General features: G+C 37.2%; 1 protein-coding gene across 5 annotated transcripts in view; it reads right to left on the minus strand.

Annotated features, from left to right (window-relative positions):
• DISC1 (DISC1 scaffold protein) overlaps positions 1-24,714 on the minus strand; it is a 176,096-nt gene that overhangs the window by 83,134 nt on the left and 68,248 nt on the right. For all 5 annotated transcript variants that reach the window (XR_010027113.1, XR_010027114.1, XM_063151636.1 and 2 more), the window contains 3 exons: positions 17,073-17,127; positions 12,529-12,631; positions 1,435-1,623 (listed from right to left, as the gene is read on the minus strand). Coding sequence is in view for 3 of the 5 variants with exons in the window: in XM_063151636.1 (XP_063007706.1) it covers positions 1,435-1,623; positions 12,529-12,631; positions 17,073-17,127 (347 nt within the window). In the remaining 2 variants the exon portion in view is untranslated. The remainder of the gene's footprint in view (positions 1-1,434; positions 1,624-12,528; positions 12,632-17,072; positions 17,128-24,714) is intronic.

The following is a 24,714-nucleotide window of genomic DNA, read 5'->3' on the forward strand; positions in this document are numbered from 1 at the left end:
CAGTATTTTGAAATTTATAGTCCAAATTGTGGGACACTAGATGTCAGATAAAGAAGGTATCTCCTTTCAGCTGTATAAATGCAAAAGGGAAAAAAGAGTCTATGAATTTATACCATTTCTGTTGCTTCAGCAAGCATCTTGCACAGGCTTGATTTAAAACCTCACTAAAATTAAACCACAAATGAGAATGCACATGTATATTATAGGAAGTTTAACTGTACTAAAATAAAAGAGAAACAAAATGGGCTGATTAGAAGGTCAGAATCCTTTTCAACTCTCTTGAAAATCCAAGGAAAGAAGAAGCACTGCCTGATGCGCATTTATGGGTTTTTATCACAATGCACTAAATTTGAGGAATAATTTGTTAAAATTTTCTCTAGATTCTAGAAAAGCAAGTTATCTAGAAGTATGTGTGTATATATATTATTCTTTAAATTTTTAAAACATTGTCTTAGATTTATTCAGCTGCCTACAAATCTTTTTGTTTCTAAGATAGCTCTGCTTCTTTGCTTGCCTATGAAGAAGCTTCATATGCTTCTAAAACAGAGCCACCTTCCTGTCTCCACCCAGCCTACTACTCATCCTGAAAAAGGAAAGACACCTCAAAATCCTAAAGCTTTAAAGTAGCTCTCAGGATTGTATTTAGTTTAGAGATAATTACAGTAACTGTACATTTGTAGTCAATCAAATGTTACTGAGCCTTTTCACTTAAGCAAGTAGAAAGGCCATTTTATCTGCCTCAACTTCAGGAGTGAGTACAGCAGGCAAGAGAGTAAGTCAAGTCTAGGAATGAATTTGCTCTTTGATAATCTGTCAGTACCTTTCCCAGTAATCACAGACAACCTCCCCAATTCCACCACGACACTACAACCCAAGCACACTGCTCATTGTTGTGTGAGAGCAGCACTTGGCAAGTTGGTTAAACTCCCCCTCAAACACAAGTTTACTATGAGAACTCTTGCTTTCAGAATCAGGAGTCTCTTGCACCTCATACATTCAGACGCACCACCAAATGTGCTATATATGTATGCACTAAACATTTGGTTTTATATACTAAACATGTTCCTATTGTCACAGCCAGACACATCTACTGATCCTGCACAAAGACTTCGTGTTCCACTGTATGGGAGCACAAGCACAGCACCATCATCACCGTGATAAAAATGGGCTTAGAAAAGAAGGGCTTTGAGAACTGGGCTAAAACAGATTTCTTAGAGTGGTATATTGCTGGGGTGTCCCTTGTTCCTCACGGCCTCCCCCAACTCCAGGGGGAGGATGAGAGGATATTGAACATACTGCTTCTCTAGGTCACTGCCAGACTTTCCTCAGGACAATCAGTATGTTTTGTGAAATGCAGAATGATTAATGAAACCCAGCACATCCTCAGGAGTTCAGGTCAGAGCAAAAAGCTGTAACAATCTGTAAACTACTCACCAAAGGCAGTCTCTCCTTGTTCAAGTTCTTGTTTCAGTCTGGTGTAATCATCTTTAATTCTCTCTAATTTTCGCGTATTTCTGGCACTCAGAACCAGCAGTTCATTGAGAAGTCCTTCCAGTCCCTCTTTCTCAGATGTTAATGATCTTATTTCTTCTGCAAGATCCTTTGCAGTGCCAAAATTACTTCCTGCATGTACAGGAACAGGGGGACAGGGGAAGAAAGAAGAAAAAGACAATGAGACAGACACTTGCAACATCAGTAGCTCACACAGCAATCCTGGAAAATTAGGCAATTATACTTCCCAACAGCAAGTGAAAGGGGAAAAAAAAAGAAAAACTGCTTTGCAAGCATCATATCATTAATATTACAAGAATAATATTTGTAGCTGATTTAACCTTACATACACAGAAATGGTATTTTCTTTAATTATTGATACTATTTACAGTTTTTCAGGAAACCTCTTCCTTAGGGTTCAAATAATGTCATACTGTAATTCAATGACTGTTGCAGTGTGATCGATCAGACCATTTTCTTCTTTTGGAGGACCCCTCAACACAGTACATTTGAAATAGAGGCCATCAAGCTGCTGGACCCTGAAGTATTTCCTTCCTGAACAAAGCAGCCCTGTGCTGGTTTTAGTAACAAGCACCAATGATTGTTTATGAATGACATATTGCATTTCTTAAATGGCCTGCGCCTCAAGCAAAGACCACAGGGAGATGTTCTTCTCAGAGAATCCATTCAGAAGTCACAACCCTCCACTTCTGGCTCTGCCTGAACAATGAAATGTCACAGACAGGTAGAATGCCTTGCTTACACTACCAGCTTACACTGTTTTGGAGTTTTTAAAAATGTCTGCTTCCTTTGGACAGGAATACAGAGTAAAAAGTTCAACTCCCAAGTGGTTTAGAGTGTAGCCTAGTAACATTTATCCACTTAAATGTTCTGAAAACCACTTTTATAAGCAGCTGGAGAGGAATGTTTCCTTACTTTGCAAAGAAGTCTTTTGTAATAAATAGAAAAGGACAGTGAGATACTCAGCCATTAAATTATTTTAAACAGCAGTATAGTAACAATGCTACATTTGCACAACTGTACCAGAATCATTTTAATGATTGAGATACTTGGCTGGGGGGAAAAAACCAAACCAAAACATACACACAAAGAACAAAACCCCACCACCACACTTCAAGCTAAAGAATTCTTGATAAAAATAATTTTCATATAGAATTGCCCAATAAAAGAAAGAAAACCTTTAGCATAGGGCTTAAGCTGTGATATCATCCTAAATTAGCAAAAATTTGGTGATATGATCTAATAAGTAAAGGTATTTAGTAAGTAAAGGCACTTAGAAGATTTAGCGTTGAAGCAAATATTAACATAAAACAATCCATTCACAAAAATGTCTCATCAGCTTCTGAGGTATGTGTAATGACTTTAGACTCCTGAAATCACTTTATAATACCACCAGCATTATTCAGATGTAAGGGTTTCTTTTTGGTTTTGTTTACACAATATGATACACTGTTGCTTAGACACAACAGACCAATTGAAAAGTTTATTTTCAAATATTAACATGCAATCCAAACAATCAAATCCACATCAGAATATCCTGAATTATGGCATTACATCTTTTTGACCTGGCGTCGAAGTGTTGGTCACAAAGCCTTAAAAGAGAACACTTAGCCTGCTGTTCAGTTTCTTCAAGACAAGGAAGCAAGAACAGGATGCAAGTGTTTACACTGGTCAGAAGATGGCAAACCACCACCAGCAGCTGCCAGGAGAGGTTCTATTCCTCCAGAATGCCTGAGAGAACAGGAGCACTTCCACCAAACACCCATAGCCATTCTCCTGGAGCAAAGGCGCTGTTGCAAACTCCAGTGGCTCTATGAGGGCAGGCGTGCCAAAGGGAGGCTTGCACTTATCAAAATTTTGGAAAATAGTTTATCAAATAAGTCAGAAGTTGAAGACTGAACATTGCTAAGCATGGTAGTCTTGCTTTGCATTTGGTCTTTTGGTGGTTTCTTTAGTCCCAAGGCTATGATAGTTTCATCCAACCTCTTCCTCATTTAAAGGTGACGTTTTCTGGTTTCTTTTTAACAGACTGAAAGTCCTTAATTTCTAAGTCCCAGCTAAAGCCCTATTTTCCACTTCTGTCTTCCAATTACATAACTATAAACATGCTTTACAAATTGTAGGATCATATGGCTTACCAGAGCTTTACTGGGAAACAACAGCACAAATTTCTTTACCCTAATTTGTCATGTTTCCAAACGGGCCAAACAAAGCAGCAAAATAAGCAAGACAAAATCACTTAGAAAACTGGCAAATATTCAGATGATTCTAAGGCATCAAGACTTGAGTCCACCTTTATCCACCTGAACTCATCCCAAGCATCAACGCACAGGAGCCTTAATAAAACATGAAGGTGAGAAAATCTTAATTAGAATCTGGAGCCTCCTGTTACATTTCAGAGGGCAGCAAGGAAAAAGGTATGATATTGCATATGAAAGTTTTATACATACTGAATGGATCTGAATCCCCAGAGAAGTTTATATCAAAACTGAGACTATAAGGAAATGGCACCAGATACAAACCCAAAAGCCAAAGATACCCTACCTGCTGCAGCTTCCCATGACAGCAAAAATGTCTGTAAGTCTGCAGTGAAAATTCAGAAGAACATATAAAAACACAGGCATTACCTTGAGCTCTGACCTCAGTCCCAGTAACAAAAATAACTGCTTTCTACATGCCATAAGAAGGTTGATTTAAAAATTAATATATAATCCATAGCTGCCAGCATTGAAAAACATGCCCTCCTGGGCTGCTTTTCTATTGTTGTTTTGCTGTGGTTTGTTTTTTTGTGGTTGAGATGTACACCATACAAACATTCTGAAAACATATGTCAGGATATTTTATTCTGCTAATGCTCTCAAAATGCTACAATTCCTCTTTTTGATAATTTAATAATTGGTTTGCCTAAATGAACACAGTAGCTGTTACTTTGTCAACCACTGGGAGCTATATTTTACGCAGCCATACCAGTGAGAGGGTTCTGATTGGCTGATAATAGTAAAGTCAGTCTACCTCTTCCCAGGAAACTCAAAAACCATGCAGCCAATAGGACTGGTCACTCAGAAAATACCTACAGAGAAAACAAAGCTAAGGAATTAATAGTCTAAGATCAAAGCTGAGATTCTGATCTAAACCAGGATTCTGTGAAGTTGACTGAAGAGCAAGATGCCCCTTTTCCCATCTTTCCTTCTGTCTCACAGTGATGCTTGCTACAGATGTGCAATTTTAGCCACTGCATCCACACCCATATAAACACACTGAGGGAAAACTGGGGCAGGAAACTTGCAGTAGCCAGTGCTCTGAACAGCTCATGTGCCTGCAGTGCACTGTCATGAGGAACTGAGCATGTACACTTCACTTTGAAGCACAGAACAGTACCATTACCTCAAAAGACAGCAACAAAAAAATTTAAATCTTCCTGCTTAATCTTGCCCTCTGGGGCTCTCTCCTTCCATGCATCCTTCATCCTCTACAGAAAGTGACATCAGGTAAGCTCCAGCAGCTTGATGTGAATGCCAAAAATACCAGCCAAATCAAGTACAACAACCCACACAGGAAAAATAGTAATTTTTTTTTTAAATCTCCAGGCAGAAAGTAGCTATAAAATTGCTTTCACTTAGTGTAAACATTAGTATATATCCCTAATTTCCTCTATTCTTAAAATTTTTCTTGTATGGTTACAGCTAAATAGTACTCTGCACATCAAATATATTTTCAATAGATTTAGCCACAAACTCATGCCCATTATAACACCTCCTCGTCAGATTTTACTGTATTGGGCAGATTGTGGCCCATTTAGTAGCCTTGAAGTAAAATATCATGATTTTGATACCATTTGCCAGCAACAAATTGATTAAAAATACAGCTTGAAATCTGTGCAATTTTACCAAAAAACAAGAAATATGTTATTAATTAGACTTTATTAAATATTTCCCCCTTCAAAATATACGACAAAGTTAAGGGTCCACAAATTTTTTACTCACAGTTTTTCTCAACTTTATGGCAGAAGTTATGTACATTCACAGCAAGCATTAGTTATGCTTGAAGCAGAGAGAGAAGTCTAAGTCCCACTGAAAATATATATTCATTGTAGTACAAATAAAGGAGTAATTTTTTTCATTAATAATAAAGCATATCTATTTGACACTAGCCTAAATGTAACAAGGAATAGACTGATCATTATTTATCATTATCTATAAATTAATTCTTCATATACTTACAGCACTACCTTTAATAATTCATAAGTGAAAATTTGCATTTTAGCTTAAGGCATTTGCCACCATATTATTTATCAATGGTACTGGAATTCAAGGCTGAAAATCTTCCACCCTGTGATTAATGAGGATAACAAAGTGATTTCAACACCACAAAAGAAACTGAAGAAAATAAATACCATTCACCTACACACAAAGGAAAGGGAAAAAGCTAAAAACATGACAGAAATGTAAGATTCTGGAAGGACTGCCAGTATGTTTGCACCTCTGAAAAAATAAACTGCAAATGAGGGACAGTCTACCATCTCCTCAAACATTTTACAGAAATCCAGCACATTTGAATTGCAATTATTGTTTTTAAGCAATAACACATGTCAATGCTTTTATGAAGCATAATACAACTACATGATTGATATAATTCTGAAAGGTAAATGTCAGCTAGAAGAAGGTGAGAGACCCCACAGACATACATTTGGAGGAGCAATTCTCAGTTACAGAGTGCCTCTTGTACCTGGACCTAATCAGTCACCATGGAACAACTCAGGAATAATTAAAAAAATTAAAAAAGGGGGTGGTGGGGAGCCCAAATAAATAAACCCCAAAGTAATAACATTTCAAGTCAGTAGTAACAATGGAGAGAGATATCACTGTCCCCTTCCACAAGTGTTTTCCCTCATGCACTCCAGACCACAGCACAACCTTTCTGCAGGGTGACAGCACCTTCTCTTCACAGCTCTCTCATCCAACATGTCTCCTTTGAGCACAAAACCACAGAAAAGAAGCTGCCAAAGAGACAACTTGAGCTTCTCTCCTGCTCCAGGGATAGCTGCTTAGGTAAGAGGAGTGAAAGAAAGTAAGTTGTTTCATGACTGACTTCTCCAACAGAAGAAAAGATTTTCTGCTGTCTGGTCACATATCATGCTGAAACTTCAGCTACAATGAATTACCCTTGAAGTTCACTGAAAGCCAGTAACATCCAGCAGTCTGACTTGAAAATGACATTAAAAAGACAAAAAGCATAATGTCCTGGTTTCAGCTGGGATAGAGTTAATTTTCTTCTTAGCGGCTGGTACAGTGCTTTGGATTTAGGCAGAGAATAATGTTGATAACACATTGATGGTTTTAGTTGTTGCTGAATGGTTGTTAGCCTAAAATCAAGGACATCTGAGTTTCCCATGCTCCACAAGCAAACACACCAGGAGCTGGGAGGGAGCATGGCCAGGACAGCAGATCCAAACTGGACAAAGGGATATTCCATACCACAGAACATCATACTCAGCAAATAAACTGGGGGGAGTTGGCTGGGAGGGACCAACAGCTGGCTGGAAATGGGCTGGGCACTGGTCTATGGGTGGCAGGCATCACTTTATAGGTATTGTGAATCACTCGCCTGTCTTGGGCTTTATGCCTCTCTCACTCTCCTTTTCATTACCATTATTATTGCTGTTATTTTTATCATTAGTATTATTATATTTTATTTTGCTTAAGTTATTAAACTGTTCTTATCTCAACCCGCAAGTTTTGCTTTTTTTCTTTTTCAATTCTCCTCCCCTACTGTGAGCAGACAGAATGTCCACATTTGCTTCTGGCTGGGGACAAGCCACAACACAGAGCTGTCTGAAGTCTGAGGGACCATGTGAGAGTTGGTTTGGGGGACTCACTAGCATTATTTTTCAAATTAGTTAACAGGCATGCCAAAAAGTACACTGAAAGCCAGTAACAGTGGCTTTCATGGTGGCAAATTTTATTTCATGGAGTATAAAGTGAGTGTTGTGGGAAGACATGACCATACACAGCATTGAATGCTGGAACCAGACACTGCAATCATGAAGTAGAATTAATCTGAATAGGCCTCTGCTCCATCAACCCAGGCAGCTGCTGGAATCAAGAATGGGAAATATCTATATAACAGCTATATCATCTGACAAGATGCAGCCCTCTATCAGACTCCAATTCATCAAAAAACTGAGCCTTCATGAGAAGGCACAAAGCAGCATTGCTATTTTTGTCTCTACCTCAACCCTTACCTCAATTCTCAGAAAAAGAAAAGCTGAAGAGACCAGGCACACCACTACCTTCCACAGAAATACAAATTAAGTGCTGTATGCAGCACATCTGGGGAAGAACTCAACATCATACCAAGAGCTATGTGTCCATCCATATTTCTGAATGAAATGACAGACTACAGCAGGAGCATGAAAATGAGGCATCCATTAACATAAACCACAGATGGATGGCTGAAAATGTCCTTCTGCCTGCACTGGCATCTTCCAGCCTGATGGCTCTGTCCCCTCTCTAACACACTCATTCCCAACAGGAATACTTAGCACCAAATCTGGAAAGCTGGGGGCTCTTTTTGTTACAGTTGGATCCATGCAGAATTTGCCCTAAATGAGCATCAAACAGCAGCCAAAGAGGCAACAGCCCTAAAAGTAAGCTTTGTGAAATATGCTATCTTGTATTTATGTCATGTTACTTATAAAACTATGTTTTTACATTGACATAAGGAATTATATTATTATATATAATTATTGTACTGCTGGAAATCATCCCACAACATCATTTCCAAGCAGCTCCCACTTGCCAGTACTTAATGAAATAGAGGTAATGATATTTATGGGATGATGACACATGATCTCTTACTGGTATAAAACAATTTAAAGATTTTTCAAACTTCAAGTCAGCTCACTCTAACTTCTGTGTTTGGATCTAATCTGTGTTTTCAAACCCAGAAAGTTAACAACATGCATCTCAGGGATAATAAACACAGTATTTCATTCATGCCTCCTTAGCTTCCCATTAATTCAATTTCTGGCTATCTAGTTCCATGCTAATATGCATTCTCAGGAGGAAAAAAAGTTCTCAAAGAGTCTATGAAAACAATGTAAAATGTACCTCCACAAACCTTTTTTATTCAAATATAGGAAAGAGATGAAACAGGACTAAAAATTCATTTTAGTTTGCATCTTCCTTCCTATTCCCAAATTATTTTCTCACTATGGAAACAACAGAAACACACCATTTCTTATTATTTCCTCTTGTATAAAACAGATCAAAATATGAAAATAATTTCAACAGTATTTCTACAGTTATGTTCACACTTGCTTAAACATCATCTTATTTGAATCTTCTTACCAGCTTCAAATTATTTAATCTGAAATTTATTCCCCAGAAAAGTTTCGTGCTAAATAGTAACACAATACTGAAAGAAAGAACAGAGTATCAGTTACTGACACATTCTCCCTATAACTGACTACAAAATTTTATGAGCATGTTAAGAGCCACTGTAAAAAGCAGCTGTTGGAAAAATCACATGCAGGTTTCTAAGCACTGACATTAAAGTGGCTTTTAAATATTTAAAGAAAAATCTACTAGATGGTAAACTATAATAGTCCATCAATGAGAATTTACAAATGTGAATATCAACAATAACATTTCATGACATCAGGAGTACTTGTTACCTATAATTACCTAAAGCTATTGACTTAATAACTGGAACAATATAGGATCCTTCTAATTATCTCTGGAGGAAAATTCTGGACTAGCATCTCCAGAGCATTAACCATTAGTTATTTGTCCCAACAGGCCAATCAGGTGTAAGTGAGGTGTTGATTTAAAGGTTCTGAACTGTAACTGTTGATAGAAACACTTCTTGAACATATAAGTACGGGCTTCTTTTCTTTTTCCCATAAGAAAGCTCACTGAATATTAATTTAATTTATTTTATGGCCTTCAATAATCCAAATATGCACAAACTTTCTTTTTTCTCTTGCAAATTTAATTTTATACTTCTTCCCAGGATGAAATAATAGGAGGGAGAGGCATTTATAGGCATAGTATTGTCTCTTATGTCTTTACAGTATCATTTATCATATAGCCTTAAATTCCATGGTGTTGCATTGATAAGACTAATAGAACTTCTGCTTGCATTGCATTTATCATGGCATTTTCCTCCAAAAATAATATCAACTATATTCTACATTTTTGGTGCAAATACGTCAATATTTTAAATAAATGTATTTGCATTAGAAACTACAGTCCATGTAGCAAATGAATGTTGTCTGAAGCTGTCAAAATAGCCATTAAAGGCTGAGTTATATATCATGCTTTCCAAGTCATCACATCATTAGGCCACCACATATAAGCTCTGGAAGCTAATTTTCACTTAATAACTCTATTCTTTAGTTCATCTAATCAAACTTTTGGGAAGAAGTCCCAAAAAGTCCCTTTTTGCTTTGACATTGTTCCAAGTCACTTAACTCTTTCTGCTTCCTCAAGAAAAATGCTACTTTAATCAAAAATGATGTGACAACTGTACAGAGAAAAACAGTTGTTCTCAGTGTCCATTAGGATTCCATTGAAGAAACTGTCTGAATGAATTACCTAACTGCTACATAAGAAGAAGTAACAGACATTTAACCCTGCCTGATGTTCCCAAACTAAACGAAAACACATAAATATGACGACTAAACTATATTATTACTGCATATTTACATATGCACACACTATAATTCTTTCTGAACTTCATGCTGTTCCAAGACTGTCCTTAAATAATTGCATATTTCCCAACGGAACATTCTTCCAACTCCTAACAATTGAGTATATGTTCATTAACACTGTTGGCTGAGAGACCAGGGAATATGCACATAAAGTACCTTGCTTAAATCTTACCCAGTATTTAGAAGGTTAAGACCTGCTTCTTAACTATGCTTTCCTTAAGAGGTGTCATTCATTTACTCCTAACACATGAATACACAGAAACTAAAGCAATTTATCCTTCTCCATTATCCACTATCCACTGGTTCTGCCTTATAAAGTTAAAAAAAAAACAAAACAAAACAAAACCAAAAGACAACAACATAACCCCCACTATTTTCATCTCTTCTTTCCTCTTTCTCCTTCTGCATTTAACAAATCTTTTCTTCCTGATTTGCTTCTCTGCTAGCTAGCTCCAACTCACTCTGCATTGTGGCTTTTCTGATTTTCTGATTTTTATTCACCTCATGCTCTAAGACTATTTCTGGTGTGTTCAGATTTTGGTGGTTTTTTGGTTTTTTGTTTGTTTTTTTTTTGCTTTCAGGTCTTCAGAGAAAAAAAATTTCTTTTTATTCTTCTATCTCCCCTGTGTCCTCTGTATACAACTCTGCATTTTACGTAAACAAGTACCACCACGTTGACTAAATGTATCTGTATCTTACAATGAGGTAAAGAAATTACAGTGTCCACTGTCACCAAATTACTCTTCATCCTTGATTTTTAACCATGCCATGCAGAATTTTGCCTTAGTAACAAATTAGGATTGTACCATTCACAGTCATTAAAATTCCCTGAAGCAAGAGTAAAAGAAGAAACAGTGTTTTTATCAGCACAAAGAAATTGCACGGATACTTCTTAAAAAGCATAGAAAGGCAGTCAAAGAATTGTAAAAAACAGTTTATAGAAAGAGCAGCATTAAATTGACTTTGGAATTCATTCCTGAAACAACCAACCTCTTTTAAGAGCTAACAAGTATAAAATGCTGTTATGAATGTTTTGGAAATGATCCTCAAGCTGTCATTCACTCTCTCCAAGTGTCAGACTGAGATACAGCTTTTCTGGCCAACTGCTTCCTACATGTAGTCTGTAGTTACTACTGCATGTCCAGTTAATGGGCTGTTTTGTTCCCAAGCCATAAAACCCCTTTTCTGAAAGTGAGAAAGTCACCTACATTTAAACAGTCTAAGGGGAGAGAAGGACAATTGCCTGATTTACCTCTTACAGGCTGAGGAAAAATAAAGAGGATTTCCATTTTAAAAAGGTATTATGAGAAGAAAGGAAACTGGCTCAGCACCAACACAGGATCTGGGCTTTAATTTCCTTTAAGACTTTGCTCAAGTCTGACATTATCCACTTCTGGCAAACAAAACATGCGACTGCCCAAGCTTTCATTTTAAAATCATTTATGTGTGCAATATAGATCCTTATATATAACTGAAAAGGTAAATCACATATGGAGAGCTAAATCTCGACATGTATCAAAAATCTTTTAGCCTTTCTTTACTTGGTGTAACGCTGGAAAACTCCTTGTACTCAAGTCCACATTCCCTTCTACTCAGCTTCCTCTCTGAGGCAGGTGTTTAGCAGAGAGACACCTACTGAAACATTTGCTGAATAAGAAAATTCACCTCTTCCAACTTAAAAGAAAAGGCTGATTTGCCCTTTTTCCTTGGTGAACAGTGCAGCCATCCCAAGCAAGTGGCATGTAAGGCTGTTATGTATCACACTCTGTAATCACATTTCAGTGGTTTACTGGTTGTAAATAATATGCATGAGTGCTCCAAGGATGAAAATGCTCTTTTGCTGCCAACATTAGTTGTTTAATGATCTGAACAGCAGAAGCTGCCAATTATTGTATTCCGTTTTAAAGTGTCATTTAAAGCCAGACTTGTAATTATGATACCTTAGGTATACATTTACCATTTAGCTAGAGAGCTCCAAGAATGTAACTCGAGGAGTCCTGGAACAGCTACTGATGATTATACATCAATTTCACCTATGGAAAAATACCATGTGTTTTGCATGTTAATGGTCTATCTCACAGCATCAGCTTTGCCAGTAGTTCCAAATTGTGGAGAGGGACCTGAAGTACATTACACAAGGCATGGCATAGCCATAGTTTAGTTCTGCCAGGCTGGTCATGACTTCAAGGGCTCTACTCAAGCACATGAACAACTTTCCCTAACAAGTGTGTTACAAAGAGGTCAATAACTACTCTAATACACTCCTTAACACTGTTAATCCCTCTCATCACTTTAAAACTTACCTGAAACAGCCAGCATTTTGGCTTCAAGTAGAGCTGGTAGTTGAGTCTCAATATCACTCACTTTCCTCCTCAAAGTACTGCAGAGTTTCTGACTCGTGCAAACCTAAATTGAGGCAGACAGCCATGATATAGAATTCATTCATGTAAAAGTATAAGACAGTTGAAATGGGGCTTCAAATATTCTTGGTTAACAGACATGACATAACATCCTGCAGCAAGGTAAAAAAGCTTAATAAAAAGTGATGTCTTAACAGAAACACCCAACATTGAATCAAAATGTCCAAGCTGTGCTGCACATTCTATTATTTAAACAGGAAATGGTATTAACATTAGCTACCTGCATGAGAGAGGACATGTTCCACTACTACATACTGAGGCTGCACACAGAAGAATGGTCATTATACAAATTCTGCACAATTTCAGTATTAATAATCATGCTTGAAGTGGAGCACAACTAAACCAGTATTTGGAGATTAAAATTCCGTAACATACAATGTGCACTGATTTTTATACAAAATACACTATGCTCTGCATTTTAACTGAAAAAAGGCAACAAATTAGGCTATATCAGCTTGATACTGTACTTTGTTTAACAACAGGACACAGATGACTAGGGTTCATGTTCCTGACTTTCCCTTGCTCTCTTTATCTTTTTAATTGGAGGTCCTTCAACAATCAATATGTCTTGGTATTGAAAACATGGAGATAGGAAAAAATAGAGAAAAAAATAAAAAGGAAATTCAGCTTTTACTGAATTTTAATTTCACTGAAATTACATTTCAGCGTACATTGTCACCTCAGAAGGAGCTTATGCACCATGCAAAATTTATACAAGCCCCACATATTCAAAATGTTGGGGTGTACTCCATATTGCATCATTTTGGAAGGAAAGCAAAATGATAAACAAAAACCTTTCACTGAACCAAGGCAAATCTCTTGTTTTGGAGGCAGATGCCAAACACTTTCTTAAAATAGTAGCTGACACTTAAGAAAACATTTCATTCATTGGAACCAAAACTAAAGCAATAGTCAAGACAGGCACAGGCCAGTTCTGAAATGATGTCACTTGAAAAGCAATCTCCAGAAAGAAGCTTCCCTGCCTTCCTTCACTTTTATTTTTCCTTCCTCAAAAACAAGTGCCATGCTTATTAACAGAGGCACAGTTATCACTTCACTTTTTAAAGAGCAAAACTTTATAGTTCTAATGGTTTACCTGTTTGTACAATTAAATTATAATAATTTGTACATAACACTAACTTTAAATCCTTTTGAATTAATAGCACCCTCTTACTTTGCTGAGATTATCTGTTAACTATAAATGGGTCAATCTTTTTTGAGTCAACAGAACTATCCTCCAAGCAGTAACTGTTATTTGTAAAGACTTCAGAGTCATCCTATTAATTTAAAAACACATATGGCTTCTGCACCTACTATAATTTTTTAATTCCCAGATATTTCAGTTTGTTTCAGCACCCCCTTCTAAGTGACTCACCAGGTAATTCAGTTAAAATGTTTTTAAAACCCCAAACCTGTCAGAGGTGAAAAAACGTGCGTAAAAAACCCAAAGGCCATTTCTGTCTCCCATCTCCAAAATAAATCTGAAAGTTTTTAATGACTTCTTTCCAAGCAGTACTCTCTCTTTAGGGGCATTGAATGGCTCAGTGAATTGCAATTAGATGGGGAATCTTTCAGCTCCAGGAACACTGCATGAATATATCCCATGCTGGTAATAAGTTAAAGTCATTATCACTAGACAGCTGTTTGGCAATTATGCAAAATAAGGTGGGATGTTTAATCAGTTTCTAGTGAGCACTGTCCACTTTTTAAGTCCCACTGTCAGAACAAAGCTTGCTGGCACTCTTTATTAAAGGACCAAAATGCAGGGACCGGAGGCAGAAAGGCAGCCCCTCCAACTCGGAGATGATTCTTCTGGAACATGAGATAAGGAGGTTGCTGGGCCCCTGCTTGTATCAATGTCACATGTATTCTGTAGATAAATGAACAACATTAATCTTCAGACCTATCATATGGCATAGTTCAACAAAACTAAATGAGCAAGTGGGAAAGACAAAGTAATATCCCCTAAACTAATGGCACTGCTTCTGAGTTACATCAGGGCTACTCTATAAGCTCCAATCCTTTTCATTTTTTATAATTATTGTATCTTCATAATAGATCCCATTATTCATTACAGTAGCTTATTCAGCCACCAAGGAAAGGTTATTTCTTAGCTAACAAAGATGGGGAACATTCACAGAGCCAGTGTCCTGGGCTCCCAGTGAACACCATCCTTCTCTAACCAGCCTGACTGCTCTCAGTGACCAGCTCTGCTGTGACCCACGCACCAACAAGCTCGAAGTCTAAACGTCTAAAAGTCTAAAAAATCTCCTTCAGTTTCAGCAAAGTGTTTTTGCAGACAAGTACTACTGTATTTATTTTAAAATCCTCTTCAGTGGTTTCTGAGGTTTTTTAAAAGCAGGCTTTTTGGTTTTATTTAAAAAGGGTTTTTGTTTAGGAATATACCTTACAAATCTGCATTCAGAGTGAAATATTACTCAAAAAAGCAGTCTATCTGAAACCAGTAGGAAGCTGGTTAGCAAAGATATGAGGAATCAAGATGAAAAACAGCAAAATATCAAAGGCAAGTCTGCCCATTGTCATCCTCTTCCATCTTTCCAGCTTATGATCTTAATCTAAAGCAGCAAAAACATGGACAAGGACAGCAAGTAAAGCACCGGAATTGACTCTCCAATCATCTCAAGAGAAAAGAAGTTTTGAGTAACCTTCACATTTCTTTAAAACCAGCACCTTGGAAAAGATAAACAAATTCTGCTAACACTGCCTAAAGGAAGGAAGAGTCTACCTGGTCTCCCACACATCACAATCTTGCCATTAGTGAAAGCTGATATTAATTTCTGAAGGAAGGTGGTGAATAAGGGGCAGCACTCCCTTCCTTAGCAGGCAGAAATTAGCTTTTGCAGTCACAGCTGAAAACAAGAGAGAAGAGGCAGAAAAGGCCATAGAAATGCCAGTGGCACAGGGGAAAAGGATAGACCTTTGACAAAGGAATATTTCCCCCATATAATAGAAAGGTTTAAAAGACCAGCTCTATTTATTTTGAGATGAAAATAATAGGATGAGATGATATGAATAAACTAAATAGGAAATTATTTGGAGGAATCTCACTACATGCTTCCTATTTATCTTTTATAACAAATAAAAGTAATCACATAGGACTGGAATAAAATTAAAATAGTATTTTACCTATTGAAAATGTAAAGAAAAAAAATCCAAGCTGTGACAAACTACCTCACAGACTTCTCTACTGTAACCCAATGGCTTCAGCTGCTATTGAAAAAGTGTCTAGCTACTATGGTGATAAAATAAAACCTCATGAGACTTTTTCTGGGAAAAAGGTAAATTCCATACCTAATGCTTTAGCTTGCAAATGGCTTGAAACAACACTTGAAACATCACTTTGAGCTACTTAATGTCTCATTCATTTTAGTAGATGAGCTGTAGGTCAGTTACAATAATTTTCTTGACCCTTTATTCATAGTCATTTAAAAAATACAGCGGTAATCATTGTTATAGTCTATATTAATTTTCCCATGATGTGGGTATAAGCAAGGAATAGAGAAAATGAGCTCAAAATAGACTGGAAGAGAAGAAATGAGTGGTTATGAGATGCAGTCTTCAAATTATATTTTCCACAGTGCACAGTCAAAGTGTTGGCCAAGACGATTAGGAAGAACAGATGATGAAGGACAAAATTTTTACTGATTTTGGTAACTGCTATTAGAGAAAATATGAAAAACAAGTTTATTTCAGAGTATAAATTCATTATTAATCAAAACCCAGAAATATTTTTCACTTCCTGTTTTATATAGATCTATGTGAATTGTCTAGAGTAAATGGATCTTTTTTTCCTAGAGCATTCATGGAGCAACTGGGCCATTCTGAAATAAAACTTTAGTGTTCTACTTGTTGAAAGGAGCCCATGAAATAAGAAAGATAAAGGAAAAGAATTAACATTTCTAGTTAGAAATAAAAATTGTGCTAAATAAGCTATATCACTTTTCTTTGTATTTTTAAAGGGTATGAAAATGAGATTGCTAGCTAGATTATTAGTGAAATGGTGGGGAAAAGAGGTACTTCATTTATGCTCTGCCCTTCACACCAACAAAACCAGTTAGACAAGAAAGGAAGAGATTCTGTATTAAGAGCCAAAGCATTCAGCTGTGACCATAGTTTCATGAAGCTGAGGAGCGTGTTCCTGAATAGAGACCTCAGCAAGAGCATGGATTGCTAGTAAAAAAGCTCAGAAAGAAGACATTACTCTATCTGCTTCCTGAAGTATTATAATCCCTGTGGCCTGTTCAAACAAAAAGTTGGGGAGGGCTTTTCAGTGTATGTTTCAAAATATTTATGTGCAAAATCTTCTTAGAAGGAGCACCACAAAACCAACTTCCTAAAACAAAGACAATATGCATGCTATGATCTGCTTCTGTAAATATTCTGAAGAACTGAAAACATGTACTTACTTTGGCAGTAGTTTCTTTAATGGACATGCTGTACAATTGTTCTTTCTCTTGAAGGCTAGAAGGAATTAAAACAAAATAGAATAAATAAATAAAATAAAAAAGTTAACCTCTGCTCAGCATGGCCTTCTACACAAGACACATTTTCTTATGGAAATAGAGTGTTAAGCTGACTCATACCAACACAACAGAGTCAATATCAAGACAAAAACTATGCTTCATTCAGGGTTGCTAATGACTAACCAACATCACCTTTACAGTTCTTTATTAACAAGTATACAGATTTTACTTACCCTTTGAAGCACAATTATGATTATTTGCGTAATCATAATACCTAAAGCAAACTGAGAAGTTCCCAGAAATGTCCAGGACTGGTGTTTTGCTAGACCATCATCCAAAAACCCAACACAAAGGCATTTCTGACACAAAGAACTGGCAATTTACAACCCAGTTTTCAGCTCTACCAGAAAAAGTTCAACTACAGTCACTCATTCTCACAGTAATTTTATATGAAATACCACTACTCAGTTTCGTTAGGTCCATAAAAACTTACCAAATATTTTCACCAAATTGATGCAACAGTGGGCTGAAACTGACGCATCATCCATACTTATATTAACAAAATTAAAGAGTTTTTTCCATATATTAGAAGCATTGAGACTTCCTACTTTTCTATTATCAGATCTGAAGTAAACCTGTTCTTTTGGCTCTTGTAAATAAATCCGCCATTTACATTTTTAACATGAAGTTCAAAAATCCAAGCAAATCAAACATCAGGAGTTAGGAGAGAGGTTATTTTTTGCAATTTTTGCTTTAATACTCCCCTCTGACTTAGGAGGTGTACACTTTTTCTGCATTGTTCAATTACTTTACCACACACTAATTTCTTTTCTGTCAAACACCTCAGTTCTGTGTATGTGACAGTCAGCACAATCCATTAGCAGCATCTCAATTTTTCCTCATGCCTTATGTGTTATAAAAACTATTTATTTCATGACTTAGTGTTACTATTTTTTCCTAAACAAGAACTAATGATATATTTCTGAGCTTTTCTCTAGTGTTAGGCATTGAAATATCCAGACATATCAGAGACATCACTGGGTTTATTTCAGTGGTACTCCTGCATGCCAAGGCAGTGTTGTATTAATTTTACAGGTGGAAGAAACAAAAGCCACAGTTATTCAGAAAGCACATTATGACTGAGTGCCTGTTTTGACATGCACACAGCCCCTGCTGCCTATGCATTCCTCTTCTGTATGCATTTCAGTTTTCTTTTGAGAACCTGCCCTGATTTTCCAAGCACAGCACTTCCTGAGCTTCCTGAGTTCAAGAGTCAGCATTTTCATGAGCATGAATCCCAAAGCAGGTGAAGTTGGAGTTGCAAACAGCTATTGATCACCTACAGAAAGGCTGGTTGGACCATCCTGGCAAACTGCACACAGGAGTGAAATAGCCTCAGAGGCAGAATTCAGAGTATCATTTAATCACATTAATGAGGCACCTATTTGCATTGCTCTCCCTAATACCCTGCTTCAAGGAGCACACATCTTTCCTATCTACAGCCCAGCCAGGCCTGTCACCTCATTACCGCCCCAGCACCTGTGCAATGAAACAATCAGAAATGCAGCTGCCTACCTATGTAGAAGTGCTTAATGACATTTCTCACAGAGTCTCAAATGTCTCCCTTTTCTACAGCAATATATGTGCAAAACACAAAGTATTGCTGGTGTAATGATGCCATTATCAGCTCCCTGCTTGCCTCTGGGCATGCCAGACAGAATGAACTATTTAGCCACTTCTCTTATGCTTTGGAGCTCCCAGTTACTTTCAGCATCTCCCACAATTGGTATCTGAGCTGGTCAGGTTATGTAAAAAAAAAAGATGGGCTTTGTGTACAGATGTCAAGGGGCAGCAGCAAGGCTGCAGTGTGTAATTGAATGAATACTGGGTGACTGACCCAATTGTAGTGAAAATGCCTCATAAAATTCAAGTCTAAAGACCCAGGCCATAATAAAATATAAAGTGCAGTTTTAGCCAGAAGAACAACAGTATATAGATGGCAACTCTAACAAATATCTTCCGTGTGCTCTTCCTCTCATCTGTTTCCTTTCCTCACAGAAAGCCCCCCTCAGGTTCATACATTTCACTGCTCTGCATAATTCACACAGCTAACAGGAAAAGAGATCAATTTTTAACCTCTTCTGAAGCAATGCATTCAAAACAGCATGGCAAACTAGGACCAAGTTGTCAAATCTGCATTGCTAACAAGGGTGCACAAACCCATGCAGACTTTCAGGACCAGGTGCTGAGTGGGAAAAAACATTCTCCCTATACCTAGATTTCTTTTTCATGAGTCTCTAACAAGTCAGTAAAAAATAAAAAAGGAATCAAATGCTGCCACTACAATGACAACAAAACTATGGTTTTAAGATAATTTTGTGGAACTACAGTTTTAATGGAATTTTATATTAATCTGACCAATATCAATAAAGGATATCATTAGTGAGTAATTCATTTGACCCAAGCTAGTGATAGCTGGATTAACCAGCAACTCAAATCTAAAGATCCTTCTGTTACAGATAACAGCATTCACACAGACTCTTACAAGTGCATTTGTTTTATTTATGGCACGAATTCCACAGTAATATTCTGTTTCAAATCCTTGTTAGCCTTCAGAGTGATACCATACTAGCCCATCATACAACACACACACAGCAATCAAAACCATGTAGGAACCAGCCATCGTTACCAACTACAAACTGCTTTTAACTACATTTATTCCCAGGTTGTTTTCTTCTACCACAAAACACTGTCACAGAGAAGCCCCTCACAAGCTTTCCAATTAACTGACAAGGTAATGACCCACAAGAGTAACCAGGCAGTCAATACTGATTCATTCTACCAACAAAGAGCTTTAACCACCATGATCTATTACATGTGACTTGAACCAGAAACAGCATTTTCTTTTACAACCACCCTGGAGCATCATATTTCATTTTAAGAGGGGTATTCTGTCTGCTTAAAAGCTGCTTTAGGCATTACTACAAGGGTAAACGTCTTTAGAAAGAGCTCTTTGGAATAACACAAAATTCTTGCCTGGGAAGGCGTCCATAGTTTTGACTCGTTGCTATTCTTCTCTGACAGAACAGCTAATCAAGAGTTTGACAGCTTCTCCTCACAGTCTTAGCAATCCATTATGAGGACCCTTTAGAACTTACTTCTCAAATTCATTATAAGCTAACTCTATCACAGAGAAAGCAAAATTCTTGACCCAGCTGATGCAAGGACTAGAGCAAGACAGGAATTCAATTAACACAAATTTAACTGACTAAATATGAAAGAAAAGAAAGGTTTATAACACTTGCAGAATCCACAGCAATCTATACCTCAGTATATCTTCATTCATGTAGATGGCCACACAGGCCTTTCATTTGAATGACATGCCATGGGCTTGCAGACATTGGGATCCATTAGAAGGAAAGAAGAACAGGAATGTACACATGCTACGTCCCAGAGTATCGCTGTAGACAGGCTGGACTAGAACAGGAAAGCAGGAGTAGAGGGATTATGTAATTTCTGGATGACACATGAAGCAGTACTTTAGCAAAACACAGACTTTGGCTGAAGAGCTGTAGGAGGGTGTAGAAATGCTGCATGCTCAGGCACTGAAGTTGATCTCGCACGTAACAATAGATTATGGGAAAAATTTTAAGATTCAAACACTTCAGGCAGTACCCTTTAAGTACCTCATTTTACTGATATTAAAGAGTTGCTACTAAATATATTTAATTGTAATAACACAGTTGGAACCTGCTGAGATGATGATGTTCATAACTGGGACCGGTGTGCAGGCAAAATAAAGGAAGACATTTCAATGCAATAGGGGACAGAAGGAAGAATAAGAATCAAGCAGTCGGGTTCCCACATCCCTCACTCTATCACACCTTCCCACATTACCACAGAGGACATTACGTGTCACGATATAATAGATAATGTTTAAAATGCCTTTTAAAGAATCTTCTGAGAAGTTTAAATTTGCATGCAGGAATTACAGACACTGTGGAAGTGGCTTTGTTCAAAGGAAGGCTAACTAGCACAATACTGGGAAGAACAGCTTTCTCCAAAAGGAAGGCATGTTTCTGAATGTCTTTCCTTCCACTATGCTACTATACTTCCCTTTGCATACCAAGCTATTATGTATTTATGTTTTGCTTCCTAAGAAAAAATTCAAAGAATGTAAAAGGGCAAAAGGCAATTCATGCTGTTCTCCATATTCAATATGTATAAATATACACACTGCTTAAACAGAAACAGTTCCTGTATTAATAATAAAATTTTTATACAGCAACAAAAAGCACAGTCAGAATTTACTTTTATATCCACAAAACAGAACCTACCACACACAGGGTACTGATACAAAACAAATAAATCCTGTACTAAAAATTCTTATTTTTCATAGAGAAATTAAGCTGCCATCTCTGATCCCCTTCTGAACACACTGAAAGACAAGTAAAAAGTCCTTTAACAGCAAGTATTCTCCTTTACATTACTGTCACCTAAAAAATTATTATAGATCTTGTCATTACACTCTCAATCTCCACACCACAATACAGTGCTTAAGCAAAAAGCACTTTAATTTCTTTAAAACTAAGCACAAGTCAGAACAATTTAAAATTACCCATATTTGAATTTCTAATTCAAGAACAACAGCCTAGAAGCCCACGCTCAGATTGTATGCAAAAAGCATGATGGGCTGAACCCTCAATTCACATGAATATGTATTTCCTTCTAGATAAAAATCAGCAAATTTAAACAATTTACAGTTTGAATTTGGCCCAGAGTAATGAGACTGCCTGCAAACAATAAGGCTACTGTGATCATTGTCATGATCACAACTGCAGGGACCATGGCTTTTACAGCTTTATGTCTTCTAACATGATTCTTGCTCCAATTCTGAAGTCACAAGAAGCTATACTCTCTTAGAAGATAAAAATATATAAACCAAGCCCTACACTTGTAATCTTGCTTTTAACAACAAACAGAAGCTGACCTTCAAAAAAAAAAGCTTTTGTCCAGTCCCTTGCAAAAAAAAAGAAAAAAACCAATCACAAGTGCTGCTTGGGGAACCTTTGGTGTAAATGTCTGCTACAGTCTACATCAAGGCAAAATTCCACCAAAAGTCTTCAGTATATGGACTTCACTGTGCTTTTAGGGAATAAATCCACAGTATAAAATCAAATCAATCAATAACTTCCTTGTGATTTTATAGTTCCCTCAATGGGCATATCTCAGAAAGTTTTGAAAACAACTCATAAAAAAAGAGCTTTGAACAAAACTATATTTAACAAGAGACATCTTTAAGCTAGACACGTACAACTAGGACTAAAGAAAAAAAAAAAGAAGAAAAAGCAAAGAAAAAACATACTTGTTTCCAAAGTTTTCTTGAGGAAAACCAACAGATTATTATTTACAGATACCATGGGCAGATTTTAGACCTAAAGGGCATTGCTGGCCCTACACTTCTTCTCAATTAGGGACATTCAGGGCTAGAATGCATTAAATGCAGAAATGTAAACCATCACTTTTTGTTCTCTTTTGAAACTCTTTACCACAAAGTTTGATTCTACCTAATCAAGAAAGAAATGGGATAACAAGATTTTCATTCCATGTGATTGTCTCATAAGGCTGTCTGGGCTACACAGCTGAGTATCACCATACTGAGAAAGCAATTTTTCAGTCAAGCACGTAAATTCCTTTTCGTCTTTGTGCAATGATCCATGGGACTTAAAACAATGGTATTTTCACAGCAGCATATCTTTTTAATGGGAAGTAAAACCACTCTTTAAACCTAAGTCAGGGTTTTCCAAATAAACTCTGATTTTTTTCTTCAATAATGCAGCCCAGAGAAAACTTCTATATGATGACAGAACTAGTTAAAAAAATATGAAAACAGAAAATTTCTGCTCAGCTGATGTGGTAAAAATCCAATTTCTTTATCTAAACCTGAAAGCGCTCTTGAGGAAAGGACTTGGACATTAAATACAAGGAGAGAAAAGTTGTGTTTAACTCATAATAAAAATGAAATTTCAGGCAGCTGCAAGGACTAGTCACGTGAATTAGGAGTAAAATGCAAAGTCTCACCTTGGAAAACGTCCAGCCTCAAAAATTAATCTGATCTGAGACAACAACTATCAAGAGATGGACTTTAAGGTACAGGAGGATCACACTTTCTGCACATTTCAATTTACAAAGTTCTCGAAGGAATATGAATGAGAACCTGAAATTATGCACCTACCTCTGAGTGATCAGAGAGCTGGCTTTTCTTCTTTTTGAAGAAGAGCAATTTGCTCTTTTTCAAGCTATCATTTGTAGAGCAGTATTTCTTCACTGCTGCTACACGTCAAGGATTGCTCTAATACATGTGCTACCCCATTCAGAAGTTTTCAAGAGTCAGAACAGAAAATACACTTTCTCAATGTTTGTATAACCTCAGCTCACCAATAGGGTCTCTCACTGACTCATGGGTTGTTCAGTGACTGTATTTCCCTTTGTCAACTCTCAAAGACTTACACCTATAGGAAGCGTACTTGAAAAACTCATCATCCTGCCCAGCTCTTGCATACATAAGAACACTAAACAGAGTCAACTCTTATTTGCTGAGTGCTGCCCAACAGTAGTCCCAGTTAGGAGACATGAAGAAAAATCAGAGCATTGGATGACACTTCACAATTTTTTTATAAGAATGATTAATAAAGCGCTTTCTTAAATGCCAGCAATACAAGGGCAGAGGCAGAATCTCAGTATGGTTTTGGGGTTTTTACATAAAATCACTCCAGCAGAAACTATCAGTTCACAGACACCTGAAGATGCTGCTGGCATCTTTAATCATCACAAAAAGCTCAGTTTTTATTGCCATGTATTGAGAAATCTTCTGGTCCTATAAAACACCGTTCAGACAGCCAAACCAGCTGGCTGTTGCAACCAACCAAACCATTCATATGGTGCTGGGTTTCCCACCACTCTTCTGCCAGCTGATGCTGCAGGGCAGTTGAAGCAGTTGCTGCTTCAGCTGCTATCAGGAACAGGAGCATCAGAATGAGAACAAAGGGACAATCAAACAGCTATCTACAGGATCAGTTCATCACATCCCAACTAATACTTTCCCCAGATTTTCTGACATATCAATATATCCCCATTCTTCTGCTACATCTGTCTGGACTGCACAAAAACTAGAGATTGCCCACAGCAGCTGCAATTATTCTCCTAAGAATAACATCCATTTTATTTTACTGACTGAAAGGGTCTGTCCCTGGATATAGTTGCTAGCTGTTTCTCTTCATTATATACAGACTAATTTAGTATCACACATTGATTGAGACAGCTGGTCATTTTTCCCTGAAGAGAAGTAAATCTCATTGTGCACATACCCAGAGGAATCAGCACATATGTGGCCTGGGCTTTACAGGCTGCTACGTCCCACTGGATGCTGTTCAAGCAAGCAGGGGGAACCAGATGCTCAGCAGGGAAAACCAGATTCCTCATCACACCTTACATGTGAGCACTCAAGCAAGTGTTACTTATCCTTCTGCTGTGACTTTTTCCTTCTATGACACTGCTTGGAAGGACAAAATACTGCCTTTAAGAT

The sequence above is a fragment of the Melospiza melodia genome, chromosome 3 (genome assembly GCF_035770615.1).
Source record: "Melospiza melodia melodia isolate bMelMel2 chromosome 3, bMelMel2.pri, whole genome shotgun sequence".
NCBI classification, from domain to species: domain Eukaryota; kingdom Metazoa; phylum Chordata; class Aves; order Passeriformes; family Passerellidae; genus Melospiza; species Melospiza melodia.